Source organism: Eschrichtius robustus, chromosome 19 (genome assembly GCF_028021215.1).
Source record: "Eschrichtius robustus isolate mEscRob2 chromosome 19, mEscRob2.pri, whole genome shotgun sequence".
In the NCBI taxonomy this organism is placed as follows: domain Eukaryota; kingdom Metazoa; phylum Chordata; class Mammalia; order Artiodactyla; family Eschrichtiidae; genus Eschrichtius; species Eschrichtius robustus.
The window spans coordinates 13,488,491-13,510,662 of NC_090842.1; the positions used below are offsets into that span (position 1 = coordinate 13,488,491).

Consider the following 22,172-nt stretch of genomic DNA (forward strand, 5'->3'; position numbering starts at 1 on the left):
GTGGCATGTGGGATCTAGTTCCCTAACCAGGGATCGAACCGAGGCCCCCTGCATTGGGAGTGCAGAGTCTTAGCCACTGGACCACCAGGGAAGTCCCTATCTTTTATTTTCTTCATAGTACTTATACTATCTGAAATTATCTTGCTCTTTATTCACTATCTTATTGTTTATCTCTCATATAAGCCAGTTCTTGAGCAATGCGTGGCATATTAAAAAAATGCTCAACACGCATCTATTGGATGAGTTACGGAAGTGAGGATCAAGAAACAAAGGGTACGGTAAAGGGTAAAATGAATTCCTAGTTTGTGATAGAGACAGTCTGTTTTTATCGACAAGTCACTGAGTCCAGGCGACCCAGGTCAGGTCAACCCTCTTCCCACTGGCCTGCGGGTTTGTGCTTTCTGTAAAGTCTGACTTGCCTGACACAGCCTGAGCTGGCCAGGTTCCCAGATTTCTCTCAGTTTCTTGCTTGTTGGTCACTGTGATTTCAAGATAGGCACATATACTCCTCCCTATCTCCAGAGGCAGTCTGTGGCCGGGTCTAGGGTTTTCTCACTGCAGGCTGTGAGATGGGCAACTGCTGGCTTCTCTTAGCGGATTGTCAATTTCTGGCCTTAAACTGGCTTAAAAAATAAACTCCCACTTGTTGTCTGCGCACATGGAGACCCATCATTGAAAATTAATGACCCTTATCCAGTGGTTAGGACTCTGTGCTTTCACTGCTGAGGGCCTGGGTTCAATCCCTAGTCGGAGAACTAAGATCACACAAGCCGCGTGGCATGGCCAAAAAAAATTAATTAATTAAACAATTAAAAAAATCAATGACCCTAAGTGACTTTTCAAGAACTTCAGGTCTCTAGCCTGCCTGAGATTTACCTATGCCATGTATCTGTTAAGGAACATGTACATTTATCTGTTCTCCCCTGGGCTGTCTTAGTCAATGCTCAAGGTTGGCAGCAACCTTAGCACCACATTATGGCAGTAGCAGGAGTGAGTTTTGGTAGAGATGTCAACATGTCCTCATTCCTAGAGATAGAGGCCTGTGTCAGCCACAGTGGGCAGTTTGCACCCCTAAAATACTCTCAGTCTCAGGGGTTCCTTATGAGGCCCATGAGCCCCCACCCGACCTCTCAGGTTCTAGTTATGTCTGGTCTGGTCTTCACTGCCCATTTGTGGGTCAGGACAGCAGAAGCTGCATTTTTGAACATGGATGACCAGTGGGGATCACATGTCCCAAGCTGCCCTCACTCCCCAGCATGGTATACTGGCAGAGTGGGATAAAAGTGCACCATGCCAAGTGAGAGGCCAGGGGTTCTGGTCCCAGGCTGGCAAAGTTCATCCTGGGCAGGACATTTAACCCTGCTGTGCAGAACTGTTACCATCTCTGCCATTCTTCAGCTGAGTGAGAACCCAACTCAGGCCTGATGCGTGGCTCAGATGACACGATAGATGTGAAGATGCTTTAGGAAGATAACATCTCTCCTATGGAGAAGGAGGGGACACTGGTGTTAAGTGAAACAACCATCCCTGCCTATAGTGCTTGCTGAAGACGCTGCATGCAGGTCAGCAAGACAGTTATGAGGCACAGACTTAACCTGAGGCCTCAAAGACATGTTTTGTTATTTTCTTTGCCTCCTTGAAACATGAGTTTAAATTCTGGCTTAAAATCTGGCTCACATGCAAAGGGCTTCCCAGTTTATTCATAATACTGGCTATAATTTGTTGAATTCCCTATTGTGGGCCAGGCACTTTATTATTTCTAATCTTCACAATTATACATTAGAGCTCCTCCTTGTCTTTCTCAGACGAGAAAAATGAGGGTCATAGATGTTAAAGGACTTGCCTAGTCTGCCGAAGAGCAAGGATTATAACAGGCTCTTTTCTTATTCTGAAACCAGTGCTCCTAACCCTGATTCAATGCTGCCTTCTTTTCTGGGTAAGAGAGGCTTTTGGGGCAGGTGGAAGGAAGCAAGGAGAAATGCAAGAAAAGGTTTTTAGATGCCGGAATACACCTGATCGTGTAAAGTTCACCTCTACACATAAAGTTTTTTTTTCAAGTCATTGAACGGATGACATACTCTACCGGCCATCTTGGTTGTGGCAATCCCAATCTTTTTTTTTATTTTTCTGTGACGACAACCAAGGGAATTAGGCAAAGCTGCCCTACCCAGATATCTTAAGGAGCACCAGGAACGCCCCCGGCAAGGAGCGCAGCTTTCCCGCCCGCCGAGGTCCGGGGCGTGGGCCATTCGGAGCTCGGCCACTCCCGGTCTTTGCTCCCAGCTGGCGGGTCTGCGCCGGCAGGGGAAGGGCTCGGATGGACCCCGCCGGGCCCCGCCCGACGCCCCGCCCCCTCATTTAAATACGCGGCGCCGGCGGGTGCGTCGAGCTCGCCGCGGACTCAAGATGGCGGCGTGTGGACGTGTACGGAGCATGTTCCGCTTGTCGGCGGCGCTGCAGCTACTGCTGCTCGCGGCGGCTGGGGCCGAGAAACTCCAGGGCCAGGGAGGCCACAGCCAAGGCCAGGGCCCGGGGGCCAACCTTCTGCCCCTCGGAGGGCAGCCTGGAGGCGGCGCTCTAGGGGGTCAGCTCCAGCTGCCTCAGTCATCTCAGTTCCAGCAGCAGCAGCAGCAGCAGCAGCAGCAGCAGCAGCAACAACCGCCTCAGCAGCCGCAGCCGCCTTTCCCGGCGGGTGGGTCTCCGGCCCGGCGGGGCGGATCAGGGCCTGGCGGGGCTGGCGGGGGTTGGAAGCTGGCGGAGGAAGAGTCCTGCAGGGAGGACGTGACCCGTGTGTGTCCCAAGCATACCTGGAGCAACAACCTGGCGGTGTTGGAGTGCCTGCAGGACGTGAGGGAGGTGAGGAGGCAGGACGGGGCCGGGAGGTCCAGGCCTGGTGCGGGCCCGAGGGTGTCGCCGGCCTTGGCAGCCGCTGACGACGGTCTGCTGCTTCTCTCGCTTCCTCTGAGCTGCGCTCGCTCCTTCCCTCTCTGCCCCTCGCTCCCCGGCGCATTCCAAGAAGGGGACCCCAGCCCCACCTTTCATTACCTCTGGGTGCGGGGGTCTGGGACGCAGACCCCAGCTCCCGGCTGCAGTCGGCGAAGGCCCAGAGCGTGTTTATGTTTGCTCCGGTCTTTTGTGTGATGCTCTAAGCGCGGTGGCTCCTCGGTGAAAACCTGTTCAGGATTTTGCCATCCGTTTCGACTTGGATAATTTGTAGCAACCCTTTTAAACATGAAAAATGGTTGGCGTACTTAAGCTGTTAAAGAATGCCCTGCTGTTTATTGGCAGTAGATAATGTTTGTTTAGGTAACTGGTTCTATTCTGATGTGTATTGTAGACAGCAACCGAATTTACTGTCTTTACCCTATTCTTTGTAATTCAGAAATTCCTGTTATTTACCAGCTGCTGAAACTAATATATGCTTATTTTTTTCCTTCTTCTTCTTCATTTCTTTTGGTCAATTTGTAATGAATCTCAAGTGTAAGCTATTACTCCAAGTGATTTAGAGCCCCAAAGCTTGAAAAGTTGGGGCAGTATTTGAAGATGGATTGTGGGGTCTCTGCCTTTCTGACGTCTGACTATGATTTTAACAGTACCTTTTAATGCAGTCTAGGTTTGATGTTGTTTGATGTGATTCAGTTAAGTAACAGAAAATTTCTTCTCTGGATTTAATGCTGCAGACGTAAGTGCATTTTTGACAGTTACCAAAGTTTGGGAGCAAATCTGGTAGGGATACTTTTTTTTTTAAGGTTTAGGTATATAGAATTAGGCCCAAAGGTTGACAGATAGAATGAAGCCACCACTGGATACAGTTTTATTTGGGAAATTGTTAACAGAATTGTCTAAGGTGTTCATGGTCATAGGGAAACCACTGGTTTGTACAGAAATGCTAGTCTTGGCAGTTTTTTTCCCCCTCATCCCCCTGTGATATTTGCTCTGGTATTCCACGCAGAGTAATTCACAGGAGGAAAAGATATACATGCAGGAGACAGAGAGAAGGGAAATTTCTAGAGCCACCAGAAATGTGGGGCCTTAGATGACTTATCTACAATTTGAAAACTAGAAAGATAATCCTTTGTTATTCTTTATTCTTCAACTACTCCTCTAGTCAATAACAGCTATGATTCTTAACTCTGTCAAGCTTCCTGAAATTTTCTATTTGGCCTTTGAGGATATATAATAGATGCTGTTCTCTCAAACTAGGATCCTAATATTGAAGACCAAACATTTGGTTAAGCAGTTTGTGGTAGAAACAGGATGTTATTACGGAAAGTGGCAAAAAGTGGCCCATTCAAGGAGTACATGTCTCTTTATGTGCATTAGGGACATTTGGAAACAGTCACTCACAGGAGCAGTCTTCCTTTGTCATGCATGTATAAGTGTGTAGCAGCATATATAATCTATAAATAACTTAGCTTTGACCACTTTTGGAGTCTGTTTAATTTAGTAGGTACTATCTTTCTTGCATTAGTTAGTGTAAAGAACCTGGCCTGAAAATGTAGTCCCTGCTCCACCTTTGACTGTAAGATTCTCAGCAAGGGTATTCTTTTGGTAACTACATTTTTCTTCCTTTATAGGGATTTAAACTCTTTGAAGGTATTTACTAGGTCCTGTATTTCCTTTGTAACTTTTCAGAGTACCTAATTCAGTGCTGAGACTCGGTAAGTAGTGTTGACTGATTGAAGGTGAGTCAGCTAATGGAGCCCGTTTTATGCTCTAGAGAAAGAAAAGGTGTCATATAAATTGGAAGAGGGGGTTTGGGGGGGGGGGGCAGGGGTTTCCAAATTTCCAATTTAATTAATTTTCCTCCAATTTTATATACATAAAAATTGAAAGAATAGTATCATGAACAGCTGTGTATATTCTTTAGGAGGTGGAGCTATTTTTAAACTACTTCTTTTTTTCCTTTAAAGACAGCAAAAAGAAATTTTATTCCACTTAGAGAACTAGTTAAATCTCTATTATGTGTTTGAAAGAGCATAACGATTAAAAAAGTAAACTAGCTAGGCACATTTGAAGTGAAAGTGTGGAATATGTTTTGTATATGCTTTTTGGTAAGTAGGACAGTTTGATAGGAAAGTAGACATTTGTGCTTCTTTATCCCTTTGGATACATATTTGGGGAAGATTGTTCTCTGTGTTCTTGCTATTAGAATTATGAAAAGGCAAAGCTTGTGAGTATTTAAATGGTAGTATAGTAAACCACATTTTTATTTTGAAACAATGTGGGTAGGTTAAGTCTTTTTTTTTTTTTTTTAATTTATTTATTTACTTTTTTTTGGCCGTGTTGGGTCCTCGTTGCTGTGCGGGCTTTGTCTAGTTGCAGCGAGCCGGGGCCACTCCTCGTCGCAGTGCGTGGGCCTCTCACTGCGGTGGCCTCTCTTGTTGCAGAGCATGGGCTCCAGGCGTGCAGGCTTCAGTAGTTGTGGCTCGCAGGCTCAGTAGTTGTGGCGCACGGGCCTAGTTGCTCCGCAGCATGTGGGATCCTCCCGGACCAGGGCTCGAACCCGTGTCCCCTGCACTGGCAGGCGGATTCCCAACCACTGTGTCACCAGGGAAGTCCCCTAGGTTAAGTCTTAAGTTCAGATATTTTAAGGTTCTCTTTAGTGTTCAAAGTTATGTACTAATTCACTTAGAGAATCTATTTGAAAGTACTTATACTTACCTTTAAAGAATTTCAGCAGATACTTTGTTTGTCTAATGCATCATATGCCACCAAATTATGCATCATATGCCACCAAATTAAAATTTTATGTGTGAACTGTATTAAAACTGCACATAGACTAAGATTAGTTCACAGCTTTTTCTCCTTTTGGCCACTATTTTAAGGCTATATGTTGTGAGGGATTCTTTTTTTAACCCTCTCAGCTGAGTCATACTTTTTAAAAGGTTAAGTATACCCAGCGGGCCCCCTGTTACATAGTGGGTATATTAGCAGTAACGATGGATAGTAGTCCTGGTTATGTGTGTGTGTATGTGTATGTAGTTAGTAGTAGTTCTAGTTATAAGAATATGTAACTAGAAAGTATAAGGGTAAAAAGGAAAAATACATCCTGGGCTGTTCTACCAGGTGGAGGAGAAGTAATACCAAAGGGATTACTGTCTAGTATTTGATAAAGAGATAAGACATGCTTTATGTTGAGAGTAATTTTAAAATACTTTATATATTTTTGGCTGAAATGACCAACAGTATCTTTTTCTTTTTTTTTTTTTTATAAATTTATTTATTTATTTTTGGCTGTGTTGGGTGTTCATTGCTGCGTGCGGGCTTTCTGTAGTTGCGGCGAGCGGGGGCTACTCTTCGTTGCGGTGCATGGGCATCTCATTGCGGTGGCTTCTGTTGTTGCAGAGCACGGGCTTTAGGCACACGGTCTGCAGCAGTTGTGGCACGTGTGCTCAGTAGTTGTGGCACACGGGCTTAGTTGCTCCACGGCATGTGGGATCTTCCTGGACCAGGGCTCAAACCTGTGTCCCCTGCATTGGCAGGCAGATTCTTAACCACTGTGCCACCAGGGAAGTCCCGACCAATAGTATCTTGTGTTTAGAAGTTGCAGATGGAGATGTTGGTTCTTTAGAAGTTTATTAGTGATGTGCATAGTTTTTCTTAGGTTGTTTTTTTTTTGTTTGATTTAAAAAAAAGAAACAAAAAACTTTCTAATATGGAAAATTTCAAACATAAACACAAATAGAGAGAACAGTATGATGACTCCCCACATACGCATCACCCAGCTTCAGCTATCCTCACTTTTTTTTTTTTTTTAATCGCAGGGGTTGGGAGAATGGATATTTTAAAGCAAGTTCCAGACACTGTCATTTCTGTTATAAATACTTCAATGTGAGTCTCTGATAAGGACTTAAAAAAAAAAAAACAAAAACCAGAACCTAATTGTTATTTTTTAGTATTTGAAAGCGTTATGAGTATTTCTTCTGAATTTCTTGGTACCTTGTCTTGATATATCAGTTTCAGGTTATAAATTTGTGACCACTATCTCTAAACTATGCACAGAGTGAATGCTTTGTAAATATTTATTTAAGATGGACTATTTTACATATTGAACAGGAATTAATATTTCAACATTGCAAACTGTAAACTTGCTTTCAAACTCATAGGTGAACATTTTCTTATTCTATTCTTAGCCTTTCTCTTAACTGTACGTATCCTAAGATAGTATACCATAATATCTATATTATCTCATTTATCCTGTGAGGTGAATAGTGTTATTATCTTAGTTGAGAAACAGGCTCAGAGAGATGAAGTAATTTGTCCAGTGTTATATCCTAAGTTGTAGGGGTGGTATTCAGCAAGTTCTCTTTGACTTCAAAGATTGTATTCTTTCTAATCTGCCATGGATGGTTGCAGCTAGGGAAATTAGTCTGTGGCTGTTGGGAACGCCAGGGGTTCATAAGTGCACACAAAAGGAGAAGAGTCACCTGGAATTAGAATCCTCTTTTCTTCACTACCAAGAACAACTGGGTAGGAGCAGCACCTTTGCGTTGGAGTATTGTAGATTTCTCAGGTGGACAGACTGGCATTATTATACAGAGCTAATTTAATTACTAGTCTGAGTCCATTACAAGTAGAGTTTCTGCTTCATGAAAAGATTTCAGATCCCATCTCACCTTAAGCAGAATTTGTACTAGTATAATGGAAGAATTTAGATATATTCCCCTACTATTTGTATTGAATCAATGGAACACCACAAAGAGTAAAGTAGGGCTAGAGCTGGCACTGCCAATAACTAATTGTACGACTGTGAGCAAGTCAGTTTACCACTCAAGTCTCAGTTTCCTCATGTGTTAAATGAGAGGTTTGGGAAATAGTACAATTTACAATTTCTAAGATTCCTATTATTTAATCTTTATGAGTTGTTTCCTGTGTATATTCTCTGTATGTATGTATTTTATAGTTTCTAGGATTTATATGTGTGCCATCTCCTGGTTCCTTATTCATTCACGGGTGGAATAGTGAAGTGAATAATGCAAACAGCTGTTAATCCAAACATCGTTTGGCTTTAGGATATATTATGATTGTTTTGTTTGAGCCAATATGGAATTTCCTCCTATGCTGACTCTCAGTGGTTGGAAGCAGTCTAACCACATAATCAAGGCATTATTGATCTCCTATTATGCACTTATCATTGTGGAAGAACACTAGTACTTTAAGACACCACCATTGCTTACAGTTGGTTTGATAAATGGGATTGTGATCAAGAAACAGTTATAGGGGCTTCCCTGGTGGCGCAGTGGTTGAGAATCTGCCTGCTAATGCAGGGGACACGGGTTCGAGCCCTGGTCTGGGAAGATCCCACATGCCGCGGAGCAACTAGACCCGTGAGCCACAACTACTGAGCCTGCGCGTCTGGAGCCTGTGCTCCGCAACAAGAGAGGCCGCGATAGTGAGAGACCCGCGCACCACGATGAAGAGTGGCCCCCGCTTGCCGCAACTAGAGAAAGCCCTTGCACAGAAACGAAGACCCAACACAGCCAAAAATAAATAAATAAATGAATTAATTAATTAAAAAAAGAAAAAAAGAAGGAGCCAAAAAGAAGGCTTACTCATTTAAAAAAAAAAAAAAAAAGAAAGAGTTATATAAGAGAGTGTTCATCACTTGGTGTCACACAGACAGTAAATTCTTTAGGGCAATGAAAAGAGCACAAAATTAGGATTTAGACTTGGATGGAACTCTGCTCTGCTACTCTTGGCTTAAAAATCTTACCACTTTTTTTTACCCTTAAGTAGGAACAGTTTAGCCCTGTTGTAAGTGAAGATATACATGAGTTCTTGAGTTTGATGTGCTAGTTATATTTTTCTTTTTTATGTTAAACAAAATATGTTACCATTAAAGTAGGCAGTACTAACACATACCACCAGAAATCATCTTGCTTACCACCTATGGTACATGCTTTGGAAAATTCCAAGACTGGATTATCGCTTAAGATCCTTCCAGCTCTGGTACTTTGTGATTCTGTCATCTGTAGGAATACAAAACATTGCAAGGGAATCATAAGCACAAGTAAAAAGGGAAGACGCTTTGAGAAATTAAGGGGGCTGTACTGACTGTACTGAAGTAGAGAGTTTGAGAATTTTTTCAGAGTCCAGATTATAAAGGGTCTTGCATGCACCACTGGCTTATTCTCCAAGTAAAGCCCAGAAATGGGATGTGTTTTTATCCCTGAGATAAAAATATTCCCGCAGATAAATGAGTTACCTGTAAAATAGCACAGTCACTTATGGAAGGAACTTTTTAAGAAGCCTCTTGATAAGACTGCTTTACAGTATATAGTTGCTGAATAATTTCATTGCTCTTTGGAAGAAAATAAAATACTCGATCAGTCTAAGAGATGAGATGATACATTTCTCCTAATGTGTTCAAAACAAATTTCATCAGCAACAATCCTTCCAAAAAACTTCTCCTGCTTATATGAGAAATGTATGTAGTATTTTAAAAAGAAGCAGTTAAAATGACTTGTAGGATGTCATGCAAATTAATTTTTCTTCCTTCAGCAAACATTTATTGAATACATACTGTGTACAAGACACTGTGCTTAGTGTTAAAGGTTACAAAGATATGATATTAGCTAGCATTTATCAAGGGCTTTTTGTGTGCCCTGCCCTAAGGGACCAGATGTTCTCTAGGTGTTATATCTCATTTAATCCTATGAGAGATATATCATTAGTATTATTTCAATTATTACTATTTTTTAAATGAGGGAACTCCCTCAGGGCCAGTAAGTAGTGGAATTGATATTTGAAAGCAAGTCTGTCCAACTGTAAAATGGCTCATTCCCCCTCCCCCTATGCCTGTGGTAGTCCAGTGTGGTAGTCACCAGCTATATATGTTGCTACTGAGCAGTTGAAATATGAGTAGTCTGAGTTGAGATGTGCTGTAAGTGTAAAATGCACACTTGATTTTGAAGACTTAGAACACACAGGAAGGTAAACTATCTCAATTTTTTTGGGGGGGTAGGGGTGCGCTGCACAGCTTGCAGGATCCTAGTTCCGCCACCAGCAGTCGAAACCGGGACCTCGACAGTGAAAGCACAGAGTCCCAACCACTGGACTGCCAGGGAATTCCCGTCTCAGTTTTTATATGGATTACATGTTTAAATGATAATATTTTGGATATATTGGGTTAAAAACATTATTAAAGCTAGTTTTACTTTTTATTTTTTAATGTGACTACTAGAAGACATAAAATAATATATGTGGCTTCCATTATATTTCTGTTGGACAGCACTGATCTGGAAGGAGAAAAAAGTATCTTTATTAAAACTATAATACAAGTTATAAAGTAGTAAGTACCATAAGAGAAGGATAAATTAAATGCTATGCGCATATGGTAGAGGAAATGGTTGGGAGAATCAGAAAAAAACTCTTCACTGCTTTTCAGTCTTAAATCGATGTTCATATCATGAAATTCTTAATTTAGCCACCTTAAAATGCCTGGTTAATAGATGGATGTCATTTTCCTCATGCCGACTTTATGAGTTGTAAAGGGGTACAATAGCTCCTTCAGGTTAAGAGGAGCTATACTCATAAAACTGGAAGTCAGTAAGTGACTCATCTTTATTTGATTGAGTTAGATATATTTAAAACTTAAGAAAGAATGTCAAGTGATGGCCCGCAGAACTGTGCCAGTACTAACCCTTGTATCTGCATTAAAATAGAGTGTGGAGGAACAAGAAGTGTGGACTGGAATCTAAAAACAATGAATTAAGAGAACCAGGCATTTATTTTCATTCAGTTTTAATAATTTTACTGAAATTAGAATATTATGTTAGATCGACTGCATGGTGTTTACAGTACCTATAAATTCTCCTATTGAAGCCTTGAATAACATTATAACTCTATACAGGGGGAGTCATAGTGAAAATGGGTACTTGGTTGAATTCCTAGATGTGTATCCTTGTAAAATAGAACAAACTCTTAAAACATTTTTGTGTTCCTTTAAAAAAAAAAAAAACAAATGTGATGTATACTTAAAATCATAAGGAAGATAAACAGTGAATTGAAATGATATGTGAGAGACATTAACCAGGAGAATGTGCGTATGTTATAAATCAATTCAAATGCAGAGTTACAAAAAAAAAATGAAAGAAAAAATCATGTTTAAAGAAAATGCTCTGATGTCTAGGAAGGTTTCACTTGTAATTTAAGTTAACGTAGAAAGACAGACTGCAAGTCACTTAACAGAATTCCCAAAGTTCCTATGCTGGCCAAATCAGCTCCATAACGTGATAAACAACATAAAGTGAACAAAAACTTTAAGGAGGGAGAAGGGAATGTAATGGAGAGTTTTAATCATGCACAGAGTCTGCCGTTTGTTAATCAATGCCATCTACTGTGCATACTTGTTGCACATGAAATAATCAGCAGAGATAAGGTCCTATAGTCATGTGGAGCTCATCATAGGAGGAGCAGTGTGGTGAGTGGTAAAAGAGTGGGCTCTGGAACTGCAGTCCTGGATTCAAATCCTAGCTCACTTACCACTTACTGTGACCTTGGACAGATTTATCTCTTCAGCCTTCACTTTTCTTATGTGTAAAATTGAGGTATGAAACCACTCCCATGGGGTTATGAAGAGGATGAAAAAAATTTAAATATATAGAGCATCCATCAAATTGCACTTGCCCATCAGTGGTCTTTCTGCCCTTTGTTGTTGCAGATGGCGTCCTTCAAGATATGGCTTTATGTTCACTGTCTTAAGAGAAATCTGAAGTAAATTGTAATGTGCCACACCTTTTATTATAATCCTTCCAAGGCTTCTTCAAGAAAACTGTAGTTGAACTTACTTGAAGAGTAGTAAGGTCAAAAACTTTTCATAGAGTCTTTACCAGGTATTTAAAATGTGTACACTTGGAGGTTGTGGAGTGCAAAGGAGTGAATTCTCTGGGTAAAGGAATTCAGTTCTACCAAATGTTCTTTCATTCTCTTGGCCTAAATGATGCCTAAATTTGGAATATACTGCCTATCAAACAAAGGAAATCTCTGTTCTTTTGATATAAGAGGAAAAAAATTAGTTCTTCTATTTCTGAAGACTGTTGCTTAAAACATCCTCCCTCTGTAGAATGGAATGACTAAGCAGCTGTTTTATCAGCTGAGAAACAGAAGGCATTGATTGCTATCTTTTTGCCCTTTGTAAAACCAGATAAATATAAAAATCACTTAAATTTTCCTGAAGTTGGCAACTTTTCAGAGGGAAAGTAATATGTAAGGACTTCTGTGTTGCTAAGGTGGGAACATTTTCTGGCCTATGAAACAGTCTATATTAAAGTATAAATACATAAATTAATCATACATTAAGGTCAGCACAAAATATTCTCAGTATGTAAGCCTTCTTTCTGAGGTAATTAGGTAGTAGAGTTAGTTTTGAATAGTTCTGAAATAGATAAAATTCCACAATCTCGGGACTTCCCTGGGGTCCAGTGGTTAAGACTCCGTATTCCCAATGCAGGGGGCACGGGTTCAATCCCTGGTCGTGGAACTAAGATCCCACATGCCACCTGGTGTGGCAAAGAAAAACAAAACAAAACTACAGTCTTTTATTCAGACTCTGATTTGCTAGATTAGAACCTGACTGACATGTGTATAGATAAAAGCTTTTAGTGTGTAGAGTTGTTGGTTTTCTTTTTTTAAATCATTATAAGAAGTTTCAAGAATTTATACGATTGTATATTGATTTTCAACTTGAAAGTATCATCTGAAACAGGAGAAATTAGAGCAGTGAAAGCGGAAGTCAGAAGAGATTGGTATGGTTCCCTTCCTCTTTTGGAAACAGATTCACATTCTTTAGCCCATGGTCTCAGGCTGCTTCTCCATTCTCCAGCTCTGCTTCCCACTAGCTCCCTACATGACATCCTACTGTTCGCTACCTTTCCCCCAAGTCGTTTAATGGTATTGGCTTCCAGAGAGTGCCAGTTACAGCTGTTGAGTTTTTATGTAAATGTTTTGTTGGCAAAGATTTTTATTCAGTGATTTGAGAAGTTTCTGCCCCAGACTGTTGCTCTTTACCTTTCCCTTTGCACAGCCCACTGCCCCTACCCCCTACCAGTTCTCCTTTAAGCATTGTTTTCTGGCTTGTTTTTACTAGCAGACTGAACCATAAGAATTACTAATATTTGATCATATTTGATTTATAAAAAGCAGTTTCATATGGTTCAATCTGTTCATCTTGCTCAGATTTTGAGTAAGCAGTATATGCTTCCGTAGCAATATCATTGTTTCCTTTTGTATCATCTTAAACTCTAGAGACAGGAGAAATTTAGTCATTTTAGTGTAGGGCTTTCACTGTGGGAGTCTTCCTGAAATTTTTTTCCCAGCTTCTCATTTGGTTTATCTGCCCCTAGGACCAAAATAAGAGAACCAGTGTAGATTGTTTCATACTTTTACTCATTCATTGTGAAATATTTACTGAGCACTCATTGTAGGGGTTAATTAATAAGCAAGATGATTATTTGGCGTAAAAAAAGGTGACATGAGAGTTTTGTTTCTTAAAAAATAATGTATTCTGAAAAACTTTTCTTACCTCTCTTACAATAGGGGAAATGTGGAACCAGGTATAAATGTCGGAGAAGAACTCACCAAATATACTTGCTTTTTAAAAATTGAGTATTGACCTAACAACCTTCTCCCTAAATATTTAGTTACTCTGAGTTAAGTTGCTAGCTAACATTTAGTTTATGGAACCCTTTTAATCTCATTTGCAGTTCTTGATAGTGGTATGTGGTAGATAGGACAGATATCAGCCGTATTTTACAGACAGAAAAACCACAAGAATCAGATGGATTGTGATTTGGCCAAGTCTTGTAAGTATTAAGAAACAGAGCTTAGACGCCAACTCAAACCTTTTTAAATTTAAAGCCTCTGTTTTTCCGTGTTACCACATTGCTTCTCTGATAATTTTCACATTTACATAAATGATATATTTTCATATTTTTAAATGTTTCTTTATAGCTCATTTTTATTTAAATCTGCCAACAAATATCTGAACACATACTGTGTGCCCCTATTTCTTAAAATAATTTTTCTGTTTTCTCCTGGGCGCTAATCTTGCACAGGTTAAATTGCTTGCTATTGTCTCACAATCATGAGGCTCTTTTCTTCACCCTCCTCTCCCCACCAGCAGTGGGGTTGGGTTTTTTTTTTCCCCTCTGTTTCATTTTGGATTATTACTATTGCTGTATTTTTAGGTTCATAGATCTTTTCTTCTGTGGTTTCCAGTGTGCTGTTAGTGCCATCTGTCCAGTATATCTTTTATTTTAGATACTCTATTTTTCATCTGTACAAGTTTGATTTGGATCTTACATATATATTCCATTTCTCTCTTCGTTATGTTCATATTTTCCTTTACAACCTTGAATGCACTTGTAATAGCTGTTTTTAAAAGGTCCTCATCTGCTAATTCCATCATCTGTCATTTCTTGGTCTTTTTCCACTGATTAATTTTTCTTCTGGTGGTCACATTCCTACTTCTTTGCATGTGTGGTGATTCTTTTTATTGGGTGTTGGTCATTGTGCATTTTACATCTTTGCTGAATTTGGTTGAATTCCCTTAAAGAGTGTTAGATTTTGTCTGGCACACAGGTTATATGGAGATCAGTTTGATCCTTTTGAGGCTTGCTTTTAAACTTTGTTAGGGCAAGTCCAGAGCAGCCTTTAGTCTATGTCTAATTTAATTCTACTGCTGAGATGTGACTCTTCTGGGACGTGAGGTCTCTCCTTTCTGGTTGGTGGGAATGAACTACTCCCTGCCTTGTGAGCTTCAAGAATTATTTGGCTTATTTGCTTTTCAGTGTTTTGTTTCCCACTGCACACACATAGGATAGGACTTGACTCAGGGCGATCCCTCTGAAGATCTCCTGGGATCTTTGTACAGCTCTCCTTTCCATTACTCTCTCTGTCTTGCAAATTCTGGCCGTCTTGGATCCCCTGAACTTTGATTTCTCTCCTCTACTCAGCAAGTACACTAGAGGCTGTTTGGGTTCCTCCTCTCTGTGCTGCAGCCTAGAAACCACCTCCTGGCAGTAAGATGGGGTGATCGTCAGGCTCACATTGTTTCACTTCTCTCAGGGATCATGGGCTTATGCTGCCTGTTGTCCAGTGACTGAAAATTATTATTTCACATATTTTGTCTAGTTGTTAATTACTATGGGGGCAATTTCTCTGGTAATTAATCCTTTGTGAGCAGTAGAAATCACCATCCCTTGAAGTTTAACTTCTGACCTATCAAATGGAAATGAATAGAAGAATTTGTTAGAAAAGGAGATTGAGAATTACTTATTAAAATTGCAAATGTATATATCTATCTTTTGAGCTAACAATCCTACTTATGAAAATTTACACATAACAGTATGATCAGTGTGTAGGAGGTATTTAATTGAAGTTTTTTTTTTTTTTTTTTGGTAATAGCAAACAATTGGAAGCAACCTAACACCCTTCAATAAAGAAGTGATTAAATAAATTTGTGCATCAATACAATGAACTACTGTATTACTGTGGAAAAGAAGCTCTTTATGTCAGGTATGGAAAGAGCTCCAAGATCTGTGACTAAATTAAGAAAGTAAAGTTACCGCTTTGTATAGTATACTACCTTTTTTACAATCAAAGGGGAAAAATAAGAATAATAACATTTATTAATATTTGCTTGTATTTGCATTAGAATGCTCCAGAAGGGTACAGAAGAAATTAGGGCTAATGGAGGATAAAAATGGGGCTTCCCTTGTGGCGCAGTGGTTGAGAATCTGCCTGCCAATGCAGGGGACACGGGTTCGAGCCCTGGTCTGGAAAGAATCCCACATGCCGCGGAGCAACTGGGCCCGTGAGCCACGATTACTGAGCCTGCGCGTCTGGAGCCTGTGCTCCGCAACAAGAGAGGCCGCGATAGGGAGAGGCCCGTGCACCGCAATGAAGAGTGGCTCCCGCTCGCCGCAACTAGAGGAAGCCCTCGCACAGAAGCGAAGACCCAACACAGCCAAAAATAAATAAATAAATAAACTAAAAAAAAAAAGTAACAAATGTTCAAGTACAATTGGTGTCTTTAAAAAAAAAAAAATGGGTGGGAAACTTCCCACTCTATTCTTTATATTTTTGATTTTTTTTTTTTTTTGGCTGCACCATGCGGCTTGTGGGATCGTAGTTCCCCAACCAGGGATTGAACCCAGGCCTACGGCAGTGGAAGTGCCGAGTCCTAACCACTGACCACCAGGGAATTCCCTATATTTTTGATTTTTTAAAAAAATATTTGAGCTGTATGTATGTGCTACCCGTTTAACCTTTTCTTTAAAATTAAGATAAAGACCTTTTTTTTCCCGTTGCTCATGTTGACTAAACTATCTTAGTTTGAGAGTTCCACAGGTATAATTTCATTTTGTGCCAAGGTCAGCTTGTTTGTAACTGGGTTGAGCCAAGCCTTTCACCAACTTAGAAGATAAAAGATTTCCTTAATGTATTATTTAGGGCAAAACTAACTGCCATACCAAACCCAAAACTACCAGTGGCTTAGCACAAGAGAAGTTGTGGAAGACTATCAGCCATGTGGTGATCGGGAGACCCTGGTTCTTCCCAACTTGTGGTTCTATTTCCTAGGGCTTTAGAGTCTTCCGCTTTCAGGCAGGCAAGAGATTAGAAACCCTGCCTGCTGCTTTTTCTTTTTCTTTTTTAAGTCCTTATTATGGAAAATTTCAAAAATACAGAACAGTTTTAAAAAATCATGCATTGATCACCCATATACCCGACCACTAAAATTTTACCATTAACATTTTGCTCTACTTGCTTTATCACATAAATATGTTTTAAACATTTACTGTAAGCTATATGAAAAAATTGTATTCCAAGTCAGTTTTAGTTCATAGCTTTTCTTGTGCTTAATAAAAACAAAACACTCTCCTACTGCCAGAACTTTAAAAAAAAGAAAGAAAAGAGAAATTGTATCTTAGTTAAAAACAACTGCATTTATTTTGTGTTAGTCTTTTTTTTTTCCTCCTCAAGGTGGTTGGGAAAACCAGTGTCTTTTTCTGAAGCAGGTCTGCTCATTCTGCTATGATGAGCCAAAATCCTTAGACTTTGCTTTTTTCCTCAGTTTCTGAAGATGTTATTTTCACGGTCATCTTTTTCTAGATCTGGCCTTTCCATTATTATAAGTTTATGTAACCTAAAAGGAATTCCAGATGATTCAGGATATACCAAGCTTGGGAAATTGAGCTGTATCCTGAATGGCTGACCCTGCAACATGGCATGGCATTTCAAACTGATATATGTTGGAACTTTTGCTGAGTTTAACGATGCCATGCAATGGTGATTTATAGATTATATTGAGATAATAATAGATTCATTTTTTAGATCAATTAGAACGTAGCAAGTAGAGTGTAGCAAAAACGCAGAGTATTTATTCCTCTGAGCTAGTATCCTCTGTCATCCAAAATAGTTGTTTAATAGTTTAGTTATAATAATAACCTGTATAGGATGTTGTCAGCCTTTTGATGTGTATGTTTAGTGTACTTTTTTTAAAATTCCATTATTTTTGTTCTCCATTGGATGATTTAGAGATCAGTCTTTTGTGATGATAAATCACTTCCATTGGCATGCTAAAGTCTGGACATAGGTTTATTCTTGCTGTACAGTGCCTATATTTCCTGGATTCAGAAGATGGCCGTCAGCTGGAGCTTTCTAAGAGTCAATTTAATATGATTGGCTATATGTTAAAATGTTGTTGGTATTTGTAATGACTGCTTTTTGCCAGGAGGGCATTTAAGTTTTTTTTTTTTTTTTTGGCTGTGTTGGGTCTGTCGCTGCACGCGGGCTTTCTCTAGTTGTGGCGAGTGGGGGCCACTCTTTGTTGAAGTGCACGGGCTTCTCATTGTGGTGGCTTCTCTTGTTGTGGAGCATGGGCTCTAGGGTGCACGGGCTTCAGTAGTTGTGGCTTGCAGGCCCCAGAGCGCAGGCTCAGTAGTTGTGGCGCACGGGCCCAGTTGCTCCGCGGCATGCAGGATCCTCCCGGACCAGGGCTCGAACCCATGTCCCCTGTGTTGGCAGGCAGACTCTTAACCACTGTGCCGCCAAGGAAGCCCCGTGCTTTTTCTTTTCTTTTTTTTTTTTAAAAAATATTTTAAGAATAGTTTAAAAATAATTAGCAATTTGTCACTCCATAAGGCTAGACATACTAAATAAATTTGTTTTAAATTGTTATGATCACCTTTAAAAAACAAAGTATCTTGAAATTGTCGTCACAAGGCATTAATTAGCATATGTAGGAATTATAAAGTGTGAAATTAAGGACAAGCAATTCTTTTTTTTTTTTAATTTTTATTGGCGTATACTTGATTTACAGAATGGGTTCATTTCAGGTGTACAGCAAAGTGAATCAGTTACATATATACATATATCCACCTTTTTTTTTTTTTTTTAGATTCTTTTCCTATATAGGCCATTACAGAGTATTGAGTAGAGTTCCCTGTGCTATACAGCAGGTTCTTATTAGTTATCTATTTTCTGTATAGTAATGTGTATATGTGAATCCCAATCTCCCAATTTGTCCCTCCCTCCTGAAAATGTTTATTATTAAAGACCTAATGAGAGATCATTATAATGGGATTAACACACAGATCTGTTTATTTCTGTGACATAAGTTGTTAAATTAGGACTGATAACATTATATCAGGGCATCTTTGAATTTCAGGAATTTCATACAATTTTGGAACACTTCTGTTAATATATTCCTATATAAATATAAGGTTAAAAGATTGTCTTTCTTTTTTTTTTAATTTTTGGAAATTTATTAAAAAAATAAAACATAATGGTACAAAAAGGTTGAAAGTAAAAGAATTGGAAAAGATATACTGTGCAAATATAAACCAAAAGGAAATTATATAATAACAGATGCAGTAGACTTGAAAGCAAAAGCGTTACTAGAAATAAACAAGTGCACTTCATATCAACAAGTCCAATTTACCAGGAAGTTTTAAATTTGTATGCACTTAACTTCAACTTATATAGAGCAACAGAGCTACAAGGAAAAAATAGAGAAATTCACTATCATATTAGGAGATTTAACATACTGCTGTCATTCACTGATAGAGGATACCGCTTTCAGAACCAGGAGACACCCACAAAAAAAAATTAGCAAGGATATGAAAAACTTAAATAACGTGAGCAGCAAATTTGATTCAACAAGCAGATATATAGTCACTATACTCCAAAACTTTAAATTACAAATTATTTTCAAGCACACTTGGAACATTTTTAAAACTGACCATATTGTGCTATAAGGCAAATTTTAACAAATTTCAAAGTATTAAAATTATACAAAGTGTGTTTATTGACTTGTAGTTAAGCTACAAATCAGTAACAAAAAAGTAACTAGAAGTTATGAAATACACTACTTCTAAGTAACCCCCCAAAAAACAAATCACAATTGGAGTTAGAAAATAATTTGAACTGAATGATAATAAAAATATTACATACCAAAACTTGGATGTGACTAAAGCTGTGCTTACAGGAATATGTATAAGGACAAGCAATTCTTAACATTATCCTTTCAATTAGAAATGAAGTCTTTAGAGGGACTTCCCTGGTGGTCCAGTGGGTAAGACTCTGTGCTCCCAGTGCAGGGGTCCTGAGTTCGATCCCTGGTTGGGAAACTAGATCCCGCATGCTGCAACTAAGACCCGGTGCAGCCAAAAATAAATAGATAAATATTAAAAAAAAAAGAAAGAAAGAAATGAAGTCTTTAGAGTGTTTAATTTTCATCTGTCACCATCATTGTTACATAGTCCTTGTAATGAATTGAATTTGATTCTGGATCAATTGCAGCAGACAACATTTCTTCCATTTCCTCCTGAGAAAAAGGCTGACCTTCTTCAGTCATATAGTTAATCAGTTCTCCCTTAGAAAGAAACCCATGTTTAGCTGGATCTAATACTTCAAAAGCTTGAAGAAGGAGATCTTCCGGAATTGGTCTGTATTTTCTTTCCAGTAGTACTTCAGTCATCAGGAAGAAATTTTTCAAATTCACTGTATCCAGTGGGTTCTTCTTCCTCTGCCTCTGCAATCAGATCATGTAGCTCTCCTTCACTAGGGCAGCATCCTAATGACCTGATAATTGTTCTGATCTCTCTCTGCCTTCCTTGTCTCTGTCGTCCACCATCTTGTTCTGTCTATGCTTTTTCTAATTCAGAGGTAGTCTAACTTTAATAATGCAGTTTTTCAGTTCAGGAAGTTCTTTGTATTGAAGCATGCATAAAACTCTGCAGACATGGGATTAAATCACTTAGAAGTGTTATATGTGTTTTGAAAATAAAGAATCTTTTGAAAGCTTGTTAATATTTTGTTCTATGTGGCTCTTAACTATAAATGATGTGAATAATCTGTCTTATACTTACCTTTAGAAAACCCAGTTTAAATGATTGGACTTAAGAAGAGAAACTAAGCCACTTGATTGTATTACATACGATTATATTTCATAAAGATTTTAGTATCATAGCATGATAACACATTATAGTTGAAATTTTTCTTATTTTTAGGTATATATTTTGTAAATTTTATTTTGTACACAAACTATCCCTTGAAAAAGAAACTTGAAGTTTCTTAATGGGCTATATTTTTTTAACAGATTTTTTCCTAATGTTGAACCAGAGTTCATCTGTTATTTTAGATAGCTAAATTAATTTGCCATAATTTTATTTAGAATTTTGAATCTGTGAGCATTGGAATTTAAGGGCAAATTTATAAAATGAAGCTGTCTGAAACTCTACTTGATAACAGTGTTATAAATAATAATATTAATCATACCTTGTGAGGAACACCCTAAGAGATAGTTTGTAAATGTTTTGCCAACAAAACTTGGTTACTTAATGTTAGGCCTTTGTGATGCAATTAATAGTAACATTTTCAAGGTAATAATGCTGGTGGAGGTCTGCAAGGAACTTAAAATAAAGGAGAGTCAAAGAGAAGAATGAGTCATTGTTTTTCAATGCCATGGCCAATGGGAGAACTGCCCTGAGCAGCTGACATTAGTTGTCCTTGGCAAATTGAGCTCTTTAGTGAAATGTCTGCATTAGCTTAGATTTGTTTTTGAGGGAAATAGGAAGTCACTGAATATTACAGGGTAGGAGAGTGGCATGGGAAATTATTTTTGTGGCAGTGTGGATTGAAGTAAGGAAGATCTGAAGGAACTCACTGAATAAGGTGCTTTTGTAATTAAACTGTGGACCACAGTGGACTTGTAGCAATGGAGATGGCAATGGGATTGAAGGGATACTCATTACTTAGGAAAAACTGAGTGCTTTTGTTCATTCATTTGCCAGATTTTGGGTAACTGTTATTTACTACATGTCTGAAACTTAATGGTAGGTATTGGGAATATGGGGATTATCATACCACTCATCTCCTACTCCTAAAAGGCATGATCCTTGTTCTCGTGGGGCTTACCGTCTAGTGGAGGAGACAGCCATTAAAGAATCGCAAAATAAATGGAAAATTATAGCTACAATAAATGCTTTGAAAGAGATCTGTGTGGACATTTGGCTAATCAGAGAGTCAGGAAATATTTTCCTGAGAAGACGTTGGCTGAGCTGAAGGAACAGTAGAATTTAACCAAGTGAAGAGAGGTTAAAGTTTAACTGTTAGGCTCCCTCCAAAAATATATAATTCTTAGCTTGTGTTGAATTTGAAGTGACAGCCAGGCATGTCAAGCAATTTCCAGTAAGAGGGTGTAAATTTGGAACTAGATCTTGAACTGAATCTAAATTTTAGTCATTCAGCTTAAAAGGCTGCAGTTGGAGGTATGGAAATGGTTGAGCCCTCTTAAAGAATGTATAAATAGAAGAGTATGATTCCAAGGACTGAGCCCTGGGGAATGCTCACAATTGAAGGTTGGAAAGAAGCTTGTTGAGCGAATTACAGGGAACAGAAGGAATGGTTGAGAGTTAAAAGAAGATTTAGAAGAGTATTTAATTGTGGAGGCCAAGGAGGAAAATTTTAGTTGTGGGAACCAAGGAAAGGGACATTTGAAAGGAGGTAGTAGTAATCACTAGGGTAAGTAACACAGTTAAGGTTAATGACTGAGAAAAGGGTGTGGGTTTTTGTAAAACAGAGGTAGAACAGATTCTGTAGAACCCAGATTTGGACTATTTGAAACTATATTAGTCTATTTCAGAAGTGTGATAGTGACAAGAGGT

At 39.0% G+C, this 22,172-nt stretch overlaps 1 protein-coding gene across 2 annotated transcripts in view; it reads left to right on the forward strand.

Moving 5' to 3' along the window:
• The first annotated feature begins 2,389 nt into the window (after positions 1-2,389).
• GLG1 (golgi glycoprotein 1) overlaps positions 2,390-22,172 on the forward strand; it is a 152,666-nt gene continuing 132,883 nt past the window's right edge. For both annotated transcript variants that reach the window (XM_068529176.1, XM_068529175.1), the window contains exon 1: positions 2,390-2,856. In XM_068529176.1, the coding sequence (XP_068385277.1) occupies positions 2,407-2,856 (450 nt within the window). In that variant the 5' untranslated portion in view covers positions 2,390-2,406. The remainder of the gene's footprint in view (positions 2,857-22,172) is intronic.